At 33.8% G+C, this 16,719-nt stretch overlaps 1 protein-coding gene across 1 annotated transcript in view; it reads left to right on the plus strand.

Moving 5' to 3' along the window:
* EFHC2 (EF-hand domain containing 2) overlaps window positions 1-16,719 on the plus strand; it is a 220,451-nt gene that overhangs the window by 123,685 nt on the left and 80,047 nt on the right. The window contains exon 8 of the mRNA XM_051984989.1: window positions 14,927-15,092. Coding sequence (XP_051840949.1) covers window positions 14,927-15,092 — 166 coding nt within the window. The remainder of the gene's footprint in view (window positions 1-14,926; window positions 15,093-16,719) is intronic.

Genomic DNA, 16,719 nt, shown 5'->3' on the forward strand with positions numbered 1-16,719 from the left:
GTATTTTTATTTTTTTTGTTGTTGTTTGCTTGTTTTTTGTTTTCTTTTTAATTTTTTAATTCTTTTTTTGATCTGATTTTTCTTGTGCAACATGATAATTGTGGAAATATGGATAAAAGAATTTCAAGTGTTTAACATATATTGGATTACTTGATGTCTAGGAGAGATGAGGGGAAGGGAGGGGGAAAAATTTTGGAACACATAGTTTTGCAAAGGTGAATGTTAAAAACTATCTTTGCATATATTTCAAAAATAAAAAGCTATTTTAAAAAACCCAACAAATAGGGCTTTGTTTCCAGGATGGAGGGTGCACTGTCTCAAACTATTTTCAGAGATTCTTGTAGAGGATCACAAGCACTCTTTTCTGCTCTGGAATTGTCAAGAGTGTACCTGCCTCACTGTAGCTGTAAGCTCTAGTGTGCTAAAGCAACAGTCTTTCCTCAATGCTAGCTAATAAAGAGATTTTCTATAGGATGAGGTCTCTGGAAGCTGCAGCCACCACTGCCATCTAGGCTCACTCCTTATTTTCTGGTTTTTCAAGGCCCTCTCATCTTACTGACAAACCATTTCTGTCGACTTTCCAAGTCATCTTTGGTGTCTCTAGGCTGAGAGGCCAGTGCTGCTGCTGATTCAGATGCCTGTTCTTGCTTTGTTAGTATTGGGGCTGTGACTATAGCTGAGGTTAGGGCTGCACCAAAACTGTGCACTTGGAATGTGCTTTGGACTCTTACCCCGATGGATCTTTCTTGCTGATCTTCTAAATTGTCATTGATTAGAAAATTACTATGTCTTTTTGTGGTTTTTGACACTCCAAAATTTGTTAGAGTTATTATTTAAAGGAATTTGGAGCACTCTGGGGATAGAGCTCAGTGAATCTTCCCCTCCCCCCCTTTGCTGTGCCATGTTGGCTCTGCCCCTCCTTGAATGATTTTTAAAATATTTGATTTTAATCACTCCAGTGCCTGTTGCAATATCTCTAGCAGTCACTGGAGTATATTCCTTAAGAGCTTCAATTTTTGCATGTTTCTTCTGGTAATAACTGTTCTTAAAAACTACAGAATTCAAAATATAACAAAAGAGAGCAATGAAGCATATTTTTAACATGAAATCTCTCACTCACCTAACACTTAACTTAAAATATGGAAATCAACTAGTTGCCTCAATGGTCTGGAATCAGGAAGATCTGCATTCAAATCCAACTTTAGACATTTCCCAGCTATGTATGTTTGCATTAATTACTTAACCTTTGTTTCCTTAATCTAGTTGCCTCATTTGTAAAATGGGGATGGTTATAAGCACCTACTTTCCAGAGTTGTTGGGAAAAACAAGTGAGATATTTGTGAAGTGCTTAGCTCAGTAGCTGGCACATATCAAGCACTATATAAATGCTGTCTATTATTCTTATTACTAATATAATTTTACCTAAAGTGAGATATTTTAATTCAGTAGAAGAGCACATGGATTATTATGCTATTACAAAATGAAATTGATTCAAAGTTAATCCTTTTTCCAAATAATTTGCACTTTGCCCTTATGCCATTCCCTTGAATTTATCACTATAGTCAGTAATTGTTAAAAAAAAAAAAAAAAGAAATGAAGTCATTTTTTGTGAAAGTTAAACTGCTTTTTAATGATCATCATTTTCCACTGGAAATGCCCATGAATCATTCTTTTAATAATACATTTCAGAATTTTGTCAAGGACTGAAGTCAGGATTGTTTTTTTCTTCTCTTTCTTTTTCTTCTCTTCCTCTTTCTTTCTTCTCTTTCTTCTCTTTCTTCTCCTCTTCCTTTTCCTCTTTCTTGTCATTCTCCTTTTTCTCCTCCTTCTTTCTCCTCCACCTTCTTCTTTTTTTCCTTCCCCTCCTTCCCCCTTCCTTCCCTCCTTCCTTCCTTTCCTTTCTTCCTTCCACTTTTCCCCTTGCCCCCTTCCCATTTTCCCCCTTTTTCCCTTTCCCCCTTCCTCCCCCTTTGTCTCCTTCCTTCCTTCCTTCCCCTCTTCTCCCCTTCCCCCTTCCCATTTCCCCCCTTCCTTCCTCTCTTCCTCTCCTCCTCCCCTCCTTCCTTCTTTCCTTCCTCTCTCCTTCCTTCCTCCCTTCTTTCCTTCCTTCCTTCCCCCTTCTCCACTTCCCCTTTTTCCCTCCTTCTGCCCTTCCTTTCTTCTTTTCCCCCTTCCCCCTTCTTCTTTTCCCCTTCTCCCCTTTCTCCTTTCCCCCTTCCCCCTTCCTTTCTTCCTCCCCCACTTCTCTCCTTTCCCGTTTCCTTCCTTCCTTCCTTCCTTCCTTCTTTCCTTCCTTCCTTCCTTCCTTCCTTCCTTCCTTCCTTCCTTCCTTCCTTCCTTCCTTCCTTCCTTCCTTCCTTCCTCCCTCCCTCCTCCCTCCCTCCCTCCCTCCTTCCTTCCTTCCTTAAGGAACATGATCATATGTCCAAGGGAAAAACTATGGAGAGTAAAAAGAAAGAATATCTATGATAATATCTTAGGAAAAGCCCTACTTGATAGGGATATTTGGAAAAAAGAATGAGTAAATAAAAGAGATTTAGAATGGTCAGAGAGGAGCAAAACTAAGCAAGAACAATATCATGGAACACAAAGGAGAGCTTATCTTGAGAATAGGCAATAGTGTTCAAAGTGGCAAAAAGGTTATTTTAACCCATATTATATGCAATTGTGCATAGAAAATGAAAAACAAGATTTTAATTATTACCTTTGTCCTTGAGCCTTATCAATTACTGGTCTTCTTGACTGATCCACTGGATTACTTACAATTATCCATTGTATCCATTATAGCAGATTTATATGGGTAGTTTTTTCCCCACCTCTCCATCTGTTTTCAGCATAAAGCCTTCTAAATCAGATTCTCAAGTTTTCAAGCCCTCTTTTGGTTCAATCTATCTTTTTCTAAAGGATCATCATTCCTGTATTTAAAACTGTGGTCCAGAAACTAACTCCTATTCTCAGATACCACCCTTTAACCATATGTTCTCTTAACTAACTAAATTCAGGGGAAAACTAGCTATTTATTGTTATTTAAATGAATATCTTTATCTTTGCATTATTTTGAATATGCTAAGTAGAATTTAAGTTTTCATAATTTTATTTATGGATAAAACTTTTTTAAATTGACCTCAGCACAGACTTAAAAACTGATTCAACTCTTTGTATAGATTATGTTCCTAAAAATAAAGCTCATCATCATTGCAGAATAGGTCCTTGACATAGGGCTACAATTTGAAAAAGCCACATTGAATCTTTATGTTAAATTACTAATTTGGTATAAAGTGTCCATTTTTATAATTTAGAGTTTTATTGGGAATTAAAAAATTAGTATTTGGGTTACCTTTAAGATATATATTACATATTAATTATTACATAAATATATGTACAAATTTTATATAAACTCTATATATTCATATGTAAATCATATCTATACATATGTAATTATTGGATTAAGGTATCAAACTAAAAGTCTCTATACATTTAAATGTGAACATTAGAGTGTAATTTCTTGCTAAATTTTCTTTCTTTTCATATAAAATTTAATTTTTCACAAAAGACAATATAGCTTAAAGATCATGAACACGAACCAAAAATGAAAAAAAAGTGTATCTTGTAGTTACTTTGACTATCTTACATTTCAGATAACATGAAAATATCACACTTAATGGTTTCTATAATTAATAGAAAATATTACATATATTAGAAGTAAAAAATTTTTATCTGGAAATTTTGTTTCCTTTCCTTAGTTTATGATATGGTTAAATTAATAAAGTCATTGATTGTTAATTATATATTTTTTCTGACATTCTTATTTTCCATGTAACTTTTAGTAGAGTTACTCATTTGGTCCTGATCAGTTCAGAACTGACAAATTTTATTGCTTCTCTTCAGTTCTCTTCAGGTCCAAACTAGTCTGCAGATAATCTCCCTGCCACTTTCTACTACCTCATGCTCCTTATCTCAATGGAATCCTGATTCTCTTTCATCACTCCTATCTAGCACCACAGGAAATAGCATTTCCTGTCAATCATTAGAGGAAGAAGTCAACACAAATGCAGACAGCCAGCACTATTCAGTGCTTTTCCAATATGGTACAGGAGCAATATTTAAGAATGCTAATAAGAACACCATCCATTCATTTTTTAAAATTCATTTATTGAATGAGCATTTAGTAAGCCCCTGTGAAGGAATGTTAGTTTTGTGATATCTTGAAATATTCCCCCCACACATTTTTGTTGGTAGTAGTGTTGAGAAAAGATAGAAAAAATGAAAAGGAAGAAAAATTCAAAAGGAGATTGGAAATAGGAAAAAGAGAAATCTATGACACAGAAATATAGAAGAAGTCAGAGATTATAGAATAGATACATTTAATCATTCAGTTGAAAATCTACTACATTTTAAAAGATTCCCATAGTAGAAAATTATACGGCTTTATCCTTTCCCTTACCATAGTATCCTAGTCTAGTATTTAACAGACTCTATTGTTAAGACATCTTCCCTTTTATCTACCCCTCAGTCTCATGCTATATTATAGGTCCTAGAATAGGTCTAGTGGTTCTCAAACTTTTGTTTTCAGTATCTTTATCCTATTAAAAATTATTGAGGATCTCTCCAAAGCGTTTTTGTTTATCTGGATTATATTTATAGACATTTACCATATTGGAAATAAAAACCATTCTTGAATTTGTAGACCCTCTAAAAGGGTTTCAGAGATCCCCAGGATTCTCTAGACCATACTTTGAGAACCACTGTAAATCTAGGACATTTTTTCCCTCCCTCCCTCCTTCCTTCCCTTCCTTCCTTTTTTCCTTCCTTCTTTTTTTTCTTCCTTACTTCCTTCCTTTCTTTCTTCCAATTCTCTGAGTATGGTTGGAAAACCTGCAGTGGCTTTAAGTATGTGGAGTCAAGAGAAGAAAGAAAAGGATTAACTATCTTGTTAAATGATTAATCTAAAATGATTCAAGTAGTATAGTAAATATTCTTTGCAATCAAAACAAAAGGGATCTTAGTTAAAATAGTCTACTCATAAATGCTGAACAAATTCTGATCTATGATTGTGATGGAATACTATTGTACTATAAGGAATGACAAGCAGAATGCTTTTAGAAAAATCTGAAAAAAAAAAACTTACATGAACTGATGCAAAATGAATTGAGCTGAACCAGGAAAATATCATACAAAGTAACAGCAATATTGCATGATAATCAACTGGGTTAGGTATTTTCAACAGTGTAATAACCTGAGACAGTTCCGAAGGATTCATGATGAGAAGTAATATTTGCCTTCAGAGAAAGAATTGACGTACTCTGAATGCAAATCAAAGCATATTTTTTAAACTTTATTCTTCTTGAGGATTTTTGTCTGTTTTTTTCCCACAACATGATTAATAAGTTTTTGATGACTGCACACCCACAATCTATATCAAATTGCTTGCTTCCTCAGTGAAGAAATAATATCAAAAAATTTACATGTAATGGGGATAGAATAAAATGTTTTAAAATTCAAACAAAAGAAAAAAAAACAGTCTAAAATTTTCTATTTTTTGAAGTTAACTCCTCAATTCTTAGAGTTTAGCACAGTATCTGGCACAAAGTAAAGCATTAAATAAATGTTTATTAACCACCTTGACTGATGTGGCTTTCTTACTCAACTCATATATTCAAATGGGCTTAACTAATAAGAAAACTGTTCATGCTGATTTCATAAATGTTTGAATAGTTCAGTTAAATAGAATTGAATGGAACATATGGAAATAATTATAGTAATATCTAAGCTCCTCATGCTGGAAGCAAGAAATGTAGGATAATATGTTCAGATATAGGTTGGACTAAATCAGAGTTTCTTGACCTGGGGTCCATGATTAGATTTTAGGGGATCCATGGAATTGGATTGGAAAAAATTACATCTTTATTTCAATATTCTTGCATTCTATGTATTTCAAAAATGTTTTGAGAAATCTAGAGAATTTTTACTTTGATCAAATAATTTATACAAGAGAAATAGTATAAAAGACATAGATAATCAGAAAAAATATAGACTGGTCATGGAGCAAAAAGAAAGAGAAAAGGACAACTAGTCCAAAAGGCACATTGAGTTCTTGGAAAATTTCAGAAGAATCAGAGGTAGGCCTCCAGTGTATTGGATGGATTTTTCATGAGGGATTAATGGAAAAGAATCACAGAGAAAATAAAGGTTTAGAGAGGGGAGCATGCTAAAATAGTAAAGCAAGTAGTCATATCTAAAAAGCCATGAATTCATCAAATAGTCAAATATCAATGTCTAGTAAAAATATTCCTTAACAGGCATTCTTGAATTCTACTTTCAATAGTCTTATCAATTGATACAAATTCTCTAACCTCTCAGGATATCAATTTACTCATCTGTAAAATGGGAGATTTAGATTTGATAATCTGTAAGGTCCCTTTCAGTTATAAAGTTCTATGATTATTTGTTCCAAAAGAAGATTATAAAATATTTTATCATGGAGAATCAAGATGGCACAACACAGGCAGCAACCCAGCTGAATTTTCCCAACATTCTCCTCCAAATGTTAGTTATAACATAGCTTCTTAAATAGAAGTTTGGAGTGACACAGCAGTAAAAGTTCTGAGTGAGATATTTTTAACAGCCTCAGACAATGTAGGAGGTTGAAAAACAAATCTGTAACATCCTAGGGTGTGGGATAGTCCATAGTTCAACAGGATCAAAAGTGGATAGAATTTAAAGTTTCCCATGACAATGACATTAGTAACAGTAGATTCAGGAGATCTCAGCCAGAGACAGGAAAGGAGTCAAATAACTGGTCAGAAAGAAATTATAGAGGACTGTAAAATCCAAGCTAGCTCCCTTGAGGCCTCAAGAATAGCCGGAGTCAGAATAAGCAAAAGTCTTTGGTCTTCAGGGGGAGAAGTGAAGGAGATGGACAAAACTGCTAGGAGTTTTGACAAGGATTCCTTCTTGATTCTAGAGTCCAGAATCTCCACACTTTTCTCCTTCTCCTCCTGCAGCCAAGTGAAGTTCTCTTGCCTCTCTCACTCCACCCCTAATCATTATCTACAATTCTCTTAACCCCAACCATTGAATGAGCATTAACTGAGAGAAGAGAAATTCCAAACATATGCTAATAGAGTTATTGTGCAATAGGTAATTAGCCTTAAGTGCTCAGTTGTCTGATTAAAGCACACCTTTTAAGAGTTTCAGCCCTTTATAGAGGACCTTTGCTAGCACTAGCTGTAGCTGGCACTGGTTATCCCATCTATTGACTTTTAAGCAGTTCTAGAGTGGAGAGAAACACTTGTAGTTGATCACAACGGAGCAGGGATCCTGACTGCAGTTCCAAGGCAAACAGGAGCAGTAGCATTTGTAGCTACAGGAGAGCAGGGGACTTGGTCACAGTTTCAGAGCCAAGAAAAGCACTAGTGTTTGTAGTCATAGGGAAGCAGAGGCCTTTCCTGAGTAAATACCACAGACAGATCAAGAGAAAAGTGATCATATTTCTTAAAAGGTCACATTATCTTAAAAGCACCAAAATCTTTAAGACTTAAAGAACTAGTTCTGAAAATGTCAGCATAAAAAAGCCTGAAGCTTGGAACAGTGCCTCCCACTCCCAAGGTGAATCAAGACTAACTTTAACAAAAATTCAAAATTGATAGGCTGAAAAAATGAGCCAACAACAAAAAAAGAACTTGACCATAAAAAAAAGTTACTGTGGTGAGAGGGAAAACTAAGATATAAACTCAGAACATGTCAACAATATGAAAACAGCTAAAAGCAAAGCTCCCTTCCCCCCAAGAAAATTGCTAATTGGACACAAGTCCAACTAGAATTCCTAGAAAAGTTAAAGAGAGAGATAAGGGTGGTAGAGGAAAAATTGGGAAAAAAACCCTAGTAATGCACAAAAAATATGAAAAAAATTAACTGGTAAAAAGGCCTCCAAAAAATAAAGAAAAGAATACCTTGAAAAATGGAATTGGCCTAATAATAAAAGAGGAACAAAAACTCACCGAAAATTCTTAATTTCTTAAAAATTAGATTTGGACAAGTGGAAGCTAATGTCTCCACATATCAAGAAACAATAAAACAAAGGCAAAAGAAAAAAATAGGAAAAAAATGTGAAATATATGAAAAACAAATGACATGGAAAATAGATCAAAGAGAGATAATTTAAGAATTATTGGAAAAAAAAGAATTATTGGACTATCTGACAGCCTTGATTAAAAAAAAAAAAAAAGGAGCCTAAACATTATATTTCAAAAAATTATAAAGGGAAATTGCCCTGATATTTTAGATGCAGAGGCTTCTACAAGATTTTGCAGCTTCATGTTAAAAGAATAGAGGACTTGAGATATGATACTCTGAAAGGCAAAGGAAATGGAATTGCAACCAAGAATAACCTACCCATCAAAACTGAGTATAATCCTTTCTGACAAAAATGGATATTTAATAAAATAAAAGACTTTCAGACATTCTTGATGAAAAGATTAGAGTTAAATAGAAAATTTGACATTCAAACAAAATTTAAGAGCGGCATAAAAAGTAAACATGAAAGAGTAATCACAAAAGCCTCCATTAAACTATTTATATTCCTTTATGGGAAAATAATACATGTAACTTCTAAGAACTTTAACATTATTGGGGCAGTTCAAATGATTCTACAAAAACAAAAGGCCCGAGTCTAATTTAATTATGCTGGGATGATATTTAAAAAATGAAGGGATGAAAAAGAGGAATGCACTGGGGAGAAGGGGACAGGGAGAACAGTTTTCTGGGGAACAGTTTTCTCATGTAAAAGATGTACAAACAGAAGAATTTTTATAAATGAGAGGGAAATGGGGGAGGTGGCAAATGCTTAAGTATCAGTTTCATTGGAATTGGTTCAGAATTGGTGTGTGTGTGTGTGTGTGTGTGTGTGTGTGTGTGTGGTAAATATTACACACACAAAATCAGTTGTGTACAGAAATCTATCTTACCCAATAGGAAAATAGGAAGGGAAGGGGATAAAAGATGGAAGAAAGGTGACAAAAGGGAGGGCAGATTAAGAAGGCAGTGATCAGAAGTAAAACTAGATTTTTGAGAAGGAACAGGAAAGAATATAGAGAGAAGAATAACAGACAAAATACCATGGAGGGAATATACTATTAATAATTCTAACAGTGAATGTAACTGGGATGAACTTACCCATAAAATGGAAGCAGATGGCAGAATGGATTAGAAACCAGAATCCAACAATATGTTGTTTACAAGAGAAATATTTGAAACAGACACAGAGTTAAAATAAAACTCTAGAATAGAATCAATTATACATTAATGAAAGCAAAAAAGGCAGGAGTTGCAATCATCTCAGACAAAATAAAAGCCAAAATAGACCTAATTTAAAAAGATAATTAGGGAAAGGACATCTTGATAAAAGATGCCATAGGCAAAGAAATGGTTTCAAAATTTTTTTTACAATGAGTTTCTCTGATAAAAGCCTCATTTTTCAAAAATATAGAGAGAACTGAGTCAATTATTAAAAAATATGAGCCATTTCCTAATTGGTAAACCATTCAGGGATTTGAACAAGCAGTTTTCAAAAGAATGAATTAAAGATTTCTATTGTTATATTAAAAAGTCCTCAGAATCACTATTGATTAGAGAAATGCAAATTAAAATAACTCTGAGGCACCACTCCACACTTAATCAGAAATGATAAACACTGGAAGGGATGAGGAAAAATAAAGACTGAAAAAATAGACTGCTGGTGGAGTTATGAATAGTTCGAACCTGGAGAACAATTTGGAACTATGCCAAAAGACTAAAATTGGGACTCATTTTGTGTCAGTGGTGATCCTTTGTCTCAACAAGATCTGTCTACATGTGAAAAATATTTTTAGCTGCTCTTTATTGTGGTGGCAAAGAACTGGAAATTGAGGGAAACTCATCAGTTTTGGAATGGCTGAACAACCTATGGCACATGATTGTGATGGAATATTATTGTGCCATAAGAAATGATAAGGTAGAATTGTTTCACAAAAAAATATGGCAGGATATCTATAAACTCATTAAAAGTAAAGTTAGAAGCACTAGGAGATCATTTTGCATAATAACAGCAATGTTGTAATGATGATCAGCTGTGAAGTACTTGGCAACTTTAATTAATACAATAATCTAAGATAGGCCCAATGGACTCATGTTGAAAAAGTGCTGTCCACTTCCAGAGAGAAAACTGATGAACTTTGAGTGCAAATTGAATATAATTTTCTCAATTTAATTTTTTCTATGTGACTAGTATGGAAATATGTATTATATGATTTCATATGTATAATTGATAACATTTTGATTGTCCTCTCAGTGAGTAGTGAGTGCTAAAAGGGAGAAAGAGAATTTAGATTTCAATTTAAAAAGAAAAGAAAGTTTAGAATAAATAATTAGTATTAAAAATAAAGAAGAAAAAGAAAAACATTTTTATTATAGTTCCACATTAGATATTTGTTGAATTCTGAAAGCATTTCCTACCAGCTATCCCTGATTGGGAAGCCACAGATTATTGGGAAAAAAAATTTAGACTTATATCTAGTTTGAAATTATTTTTGGAAAAAGATTTAGTAAATATGTAAAGATATCTTTAACTTTAAAAAGTTCTTATTAAAATCTCCATAAGTGTGGATGAAATATTGGAGGTATTAAATCATTTAGAATTCCAGAATCCAGTAGAATTTTGCTCCAGTAAGATGATTGTAAGGGAAAATTAGGGAATTGTGGATGCTGAAATTGTATTTGGAAGGTTAAAGTGCCAAAGCTTGAAAACTTGAATTTTATGGCAATTCAAAATGGAATCTTAGTTGTTCATTTGAACTCCCATGGCTTCGTGAATTTATTAGAATTTCTTAGGAAAATACAGGTTAAGACTGCACTCTTTGGGTCAAAAATGTTAAAATAGAAATATGATATTGAGAAATCAGAATAGTAAAATGAAACCCTTCCTCATTGTGAGGGCACTAGGTGGCACTGTTGGAGTGCAAGAAAGTACCAAACAATGTTTTTTCGGTTGAATAAATGCTGCTACGAAGAAATTGTAGTTGAGAAAATGACCTGTTAACAAAACTCATTATTCTTTTGGAGTTATAAAATGTATGTTTGATTAGGTTGCAGTTCAGCCCACAACTGTCCCAGAGTTTCGAATGGTGTGTTTTGTGTTGAAGAATATACCTTCAGTTATTATCGAGGACTTTTTTTTTTTTTTTTTTTTTTTTTTTTGTAGTTGTTACTCATTTCCTACGAACCATGATGCATTTCTAGCCGTCTCTCCATCCCCCATTCTAAAGGTGGTCTCCGAGAAATAATGGTTCAAAACAACACTCCTGTGTGTATGTATGTGAGAGAGAGAGAGGCAGAGAGACAGAAAGACAGACAGAGAATTAGTAGGAATTCTTGCTGTAGTGATTGATGATTTTTAACACAAATAATCTTCTGTAATTACATAAGCAGAATTTTTTTTTTTTAACTTCCCTGGTGGCTCAAAATACAACAACAAACAGCAGGTCAAATTACAAGGTTTTTCCTTGATGCAGTTTTGAACATCGAATCCTCCTCCCCAATCTCCCCTATGCCTTAATATTTCATAGAACTGGGGCAGTTAGGTGGCACAGTGGATAGAGCACCAGCCCTGAAGTCAGGAGGACCGGAGTTCAAATTTGTTCTCAGCCACTCAACACTTCCTAGCTAACACCTAACATTCATGTGACCCTGGGTAAGTCGCTTAACCCCAATTGCCTCAGGGGGGAAAATTTCATAATACTTTCCCTCAAATGCTAACAATTCACTTGTATAAATTTTTTTTCTTTCATTTTCAAAGTTCTAACACACATAGTAAAAATTTAACACATGCTTGTATAAAAGGGAAACTGACAGCTCCATTGTTTTTACTTGGAATAATCTGACTCTCTTAATAGTTAAGGACAGATCAAAAGCCTTTCTTTTTATACCTTTCCAACTTTTCCCGCAAAAAAACCTAAATTGTATTTGAGACTTAAAAATCACATTTACCATATGCTAGCTAAAGAGGAAATTCTTTGCCTTAATTGCTGTCTAGCTTTAATCATTTGAATGGGTACAGCCTCAGTCAAACTGAGACCTGAAGACTTTAGCTTAAAAAGGTCAAGGTTTTCCACTGCATCCCGGGCCATCCCCAGTTGTCTCGATCTATGTTTTGCCACAGATGGCTCTGGAGGGAAAGTGAGCCACGTGACCTTGCTCAGCCCTTCCTCACTTAAATCCAACTCACTTGTAGGTCTTGCCTTCACCGCCCTGAGGTCTTGATCCTCTTTGAGAATGAAGGTCAAATAACAACAACAAGAAATTACATTAGTTAATTGTCCCTGTTGGTAGCTCTGTGTAGGGAGAAATAATAGATGGTTCTTTCTTGAGAATGTTTTCTTCCCTCTAGTATTTCTTCTATGAACAATTTCTGTTAATGAAAGGATGGGGGACCAGGCTCTTACATAAAAATGTATAAAAAGATTTCAAACACAGGACACTGGCATGATCCAAACAGAGATAGAAGTTGAAAAAAAATCTGTACCAAAATTATAAATGACCCCCAAATTGTAGGCTTTTGAGCTGTAGTGACAGATCTATTAAAAGATAAAAAAAAGAAAGTATCCACTTTTTAGAAATATGTGTTTAAATTTTATTATTCTCTGTCAGAACTTTGACAAAGAAAGAAGAAATATGTACATGAACGGATCCCCTCTCATTAATTCATTAATCGTTGCAGGAAAGAATTATAAAGTATAAAGGTTTAGAATAAGCAATGCTTTGAAGAATAGTATGCCAGTCATCATTCTGTGGTAGGCATAATAATGTAGATAAAACACAATAGGCAACCCTATTTTGCCACTTTGCCACTTAATAGTGCTATAACTGTGGTCATTTGTAAGCCATAGTTTCTCATCTGTAACATGAGGAATCATATTTGCACTGCCTACCTCCTATGGTGGTTGTGAGAAAAGCTTTTGTAAAACATAAAAGTGCTATGTGAACATGCACAGTATTATTACCTTCTATTTATTTAAATAAGCATTTACTTTTTAGACATGCTGTGCAGATAATTGCCTAAAAGTTGTCTGACCATAAAAAAAATTATTACCAATTCACTCCCTTCTTCTTTCTGCTCATTCCTTCCCTCTCCCACAGACTAAGAACAAATAAATGAAAGCAACATTATATACCACTCAAAACAAACTCATTTCTTTTGAGAGAGCAAACAGCTGGCAATTTTCAAACTTAAAAAAATCCATAACATCTTAGTTGAATTGCAGTACAATTTTAAAATCATTTTAATTTTTAAGGTAATTTTAAGGAGGAATCTAGTGTAGCAATTCACATAAAGAAAGTGGTCTTTTAATTAAGGGAGTGAAATGAAATGGTAAATTGAGACATTTTTTCTTGCAAACTTCCCCTATTACTGTCTTCTCTAATAATATATTAAATAATTTAATAATAATTCTCTAATAAGCATTTATATATAAATATGTTATGAATATAAGATAAATAATATAATTTTCACATACACACAAACATACTGTCCAGACTGACATAGTTGGTGTTAGTAACCTTGAGCCTTCACCCTCACTTTCTTGACATTGTCAATCAGTTGCCAAATCTTATTGTTTTCTGTATCCACACATTTCTCATGTATGATCTCTCTCCTCTCCATTCATATAGTCACTTCCTTAGTTCATGCTGTCATCACCTCTTACTCTGGGCTGTTGCAATAACCTAATTGGTCCCTTGCCTCATCTTTCCCCACTGGAATCCATCATCCACATGGTTGCCAAAATGATTTTTCCCAATTATAGGACTGACTATATCCAAGTTCCTCCAAACTCAAAAAATTTACTGGTTCTCTATTTTAGGATCATATATTTAGCATTGTAATTTCTGACATTTAGACAACTTTTCACCTAGCCCTTTCCTACCTTTCCAAAATTATTGCAAAACTATTTTTACCCCCCTATATTTCAGCCCTATCGGCTTACATGTTGTTTCTCATATACCATCTCCTCCTTTGTCCCTGTTTTTGTACTGGATGTCCTCCAGACTGGAAAACTCCCCCTCTTCACTTCTGACTTTCAGAATCCTTGGCTTCCTTTAAAATTTTGCTCAAATGCTGCTGTCTACAGGATGTCTTTCTCAGGCCCCCAGCTGCTCTTGCCTTCCCTTCTAACTTTACCTTCTTATCTGATATATATGCTTGTTGTGTTTCCCTTTGTAAGCTCCTTGAGGGCAGGGGGCTGTTTTCCCTTTCTTCTCCTTTCTTATCCGAAGGGCTTGGCACAGTGCCTGACCTTGTTGATTGATTGATTGATGTGGCTTTTTAAGAAGTTCAAGTAATATATGGAAAAAGAGATGGGAAAGGAAAGATTGAAAGCAAACTGAGTCTATTCCTTTTTTTGAATGGAATTCTGTTAGTGAATGATTTTAAATCTATATAGTAGTTCTGGTTGAATGCAGAAGAAGGATAAAATTACAGGTTAAAACTGTAGATATGGGTGATAAATTTTCTACATTTTTTAGTACATTTTCATATGTACTGAGACATATCTCTCAGTAAATTAGAGGAAAAACAACTAGATAAAAAGGATCTTATCTAAATATCAGCATGTGATGACAAAGTATAAATGCTTATTTTACTTTTTTGCTGTTTAGACCTTTTCTCCTTATTTGAATATATAGACAACTTTGTGAATTTTGTGGTTTTTACAAACATTATTGAAACATATCATCCCAGGGCTTTGTTATATTTTAAAATAATCTACAAAGATCTTCATGTTCATCCTAAAACATAGCAGATCCTTCAAAATGACCATAATCAGAGGAGTGAAAACTTTTAGGCAATTATCTGCACAGCATGTCTAAAAATGCTTTCTTTTCCTATGTTTTGTCATAGTGGACTTCACTCCAATTCCTTACAAGAATCCCCCTCTTCCAAAAGTTGAAAGGATATTTCCACCCTACCATGGATATGGCTCTGAAGAAGATTCTCTGTGTTCCTGCTTAGGACTTATGCCCAAACCACCGCAGAAAGATTTCAAGAAATTTATGGAAAAAGATAGGTATCTGAACATAAGTTCCCTGCCCTTCCGTCACAAATCATTTTTAAATTTTTTCCTTGGGATTTAGGATATACATGATGTACTAAAGACAAACACTCTGTTTATCTAATTTAGAGTCCAATGAAATGTTGCTGTGATAATAGCCCAAATTAACTTTTTCTTGCATGAGTCCCGATTTTTAACATGTCAGTTAAAGTCCCATAAAGTAAGTCAATGTTCTCTCTAACTTAGATGGTATTTTCTCATATATAACACATAAGATAGAAACTCCCTAGAAAATGTTATAGGGAAATTTGATTGATTTAGAAGTGTTATTTAGTATCAGAAAATTTTTTGATTGAGTTCAATGATCCAGAAATTGTTTATACTCCCAAATTCTTTTAAAAATAGTCTATATGTTAAGAACTCATTTCTAAAATTCATGGAAAAATCAGCCCCCAAAGTTATATATACTGAATGTTTTCCATTGCCTCTCTGGTTTGTTCTTCTACAAGGACAGAAGGCATTATAGAAAAAAAGTATATAATCATAGGTTAGTGAGGAATAGTACTCATCCTGAAGATTATAATGTCCTATATGTGGGAAAATTGTGTTAAAAAAAGAGAGAGAGAGAGAGAGAGAGAGGGAGAGAGAGAAAAGAAATGTGGGAAGGGATTGGAAGAAAGAAAAGTCCACTTTTGGAATCAGACCTGAATTCAAGTATTTCTTTGGACAGATATTGGCTAGGTAATCTTAGATATGTCCAATTTCTTCTATTAAACAACTCTAAAACTTTTAAGTTGTAGAACAGATGCTCTGTATACAGTTGTATGCACTTAATTAAAGTTTGGGTTCATTTTGTTAAGGCTGACACAATCCATGAATACTGCTTTCCAATATTTTGAGGTACATATGACAAAAAGATGTGTGCATAGTGATTGATATCTTTTTGGTTAACAATTGCTGTAAATTGACACAAATTGTCTAGATATGAAGATAAGCAATTACATAAGCATTCTTGTCTTGAACTCTTTTTCAATTTTAATCTCTTATACAAAGGAACAAGGTATTTTATTATAAATTCTATTCTATACTTTTTTGGTGATATAATGACTTGTTTAGAAAAATTCTCTTGCTTCGTAATGAGAATTGTACTTTTGATATATTAGTTGATTACTGTTCTTAGGGATGGTCACCTGACATAGTTTGAGGAATAAATTGTTCCTATTGTAAAATGAAAGTTGAAAAAATTAATTCTCCTTGGTGAATTAGTTGGTTTTGGATTTCAGGGAAATAGATTTTTTTTTTTAAATTTAAGGCATTCTTTTTTTCATTTTGTTTGTACTATACCAAAACTATTTAAAGAATTCTGATTATAAATAGCATAATTCTTTTTTTTATAATTCCACACATGGTCATGAAAACCACATTTATGACTTAACAGATTAATGTTATTCTATCACTTGTATTTGTCCTTTAGGTACAGACATTTCTAATTTTGCTTCATTCTGTCCACAATCACTGTGTCCAGAATATGCTCCCATCAAGCTCCACCCAAACCTATGACCCTGTTTCTATAGTTACTAGTACAATTCAGCAAAAAGTCCTATGCATAAACTAGAATAAACTAAACTTTTAAAACAGTAAA

Source organism: Antechinus flavipes, chromosome 3, assembly GCF_016432865.1.
Source record: "Antechinus flavipes isolate AdamAnt ecotype Samford, QLD, Australia chromosome 3, AdamAnt_v2, whole genome shotgun sequence".
In the NCBI taxonomy this organism is placed as follows: Eukaryota; Metazoa; Chordata; class Mammalia; order Dasyuromorphia; family Dasyuridae; genus Antechinus; species Antechinus flavipes.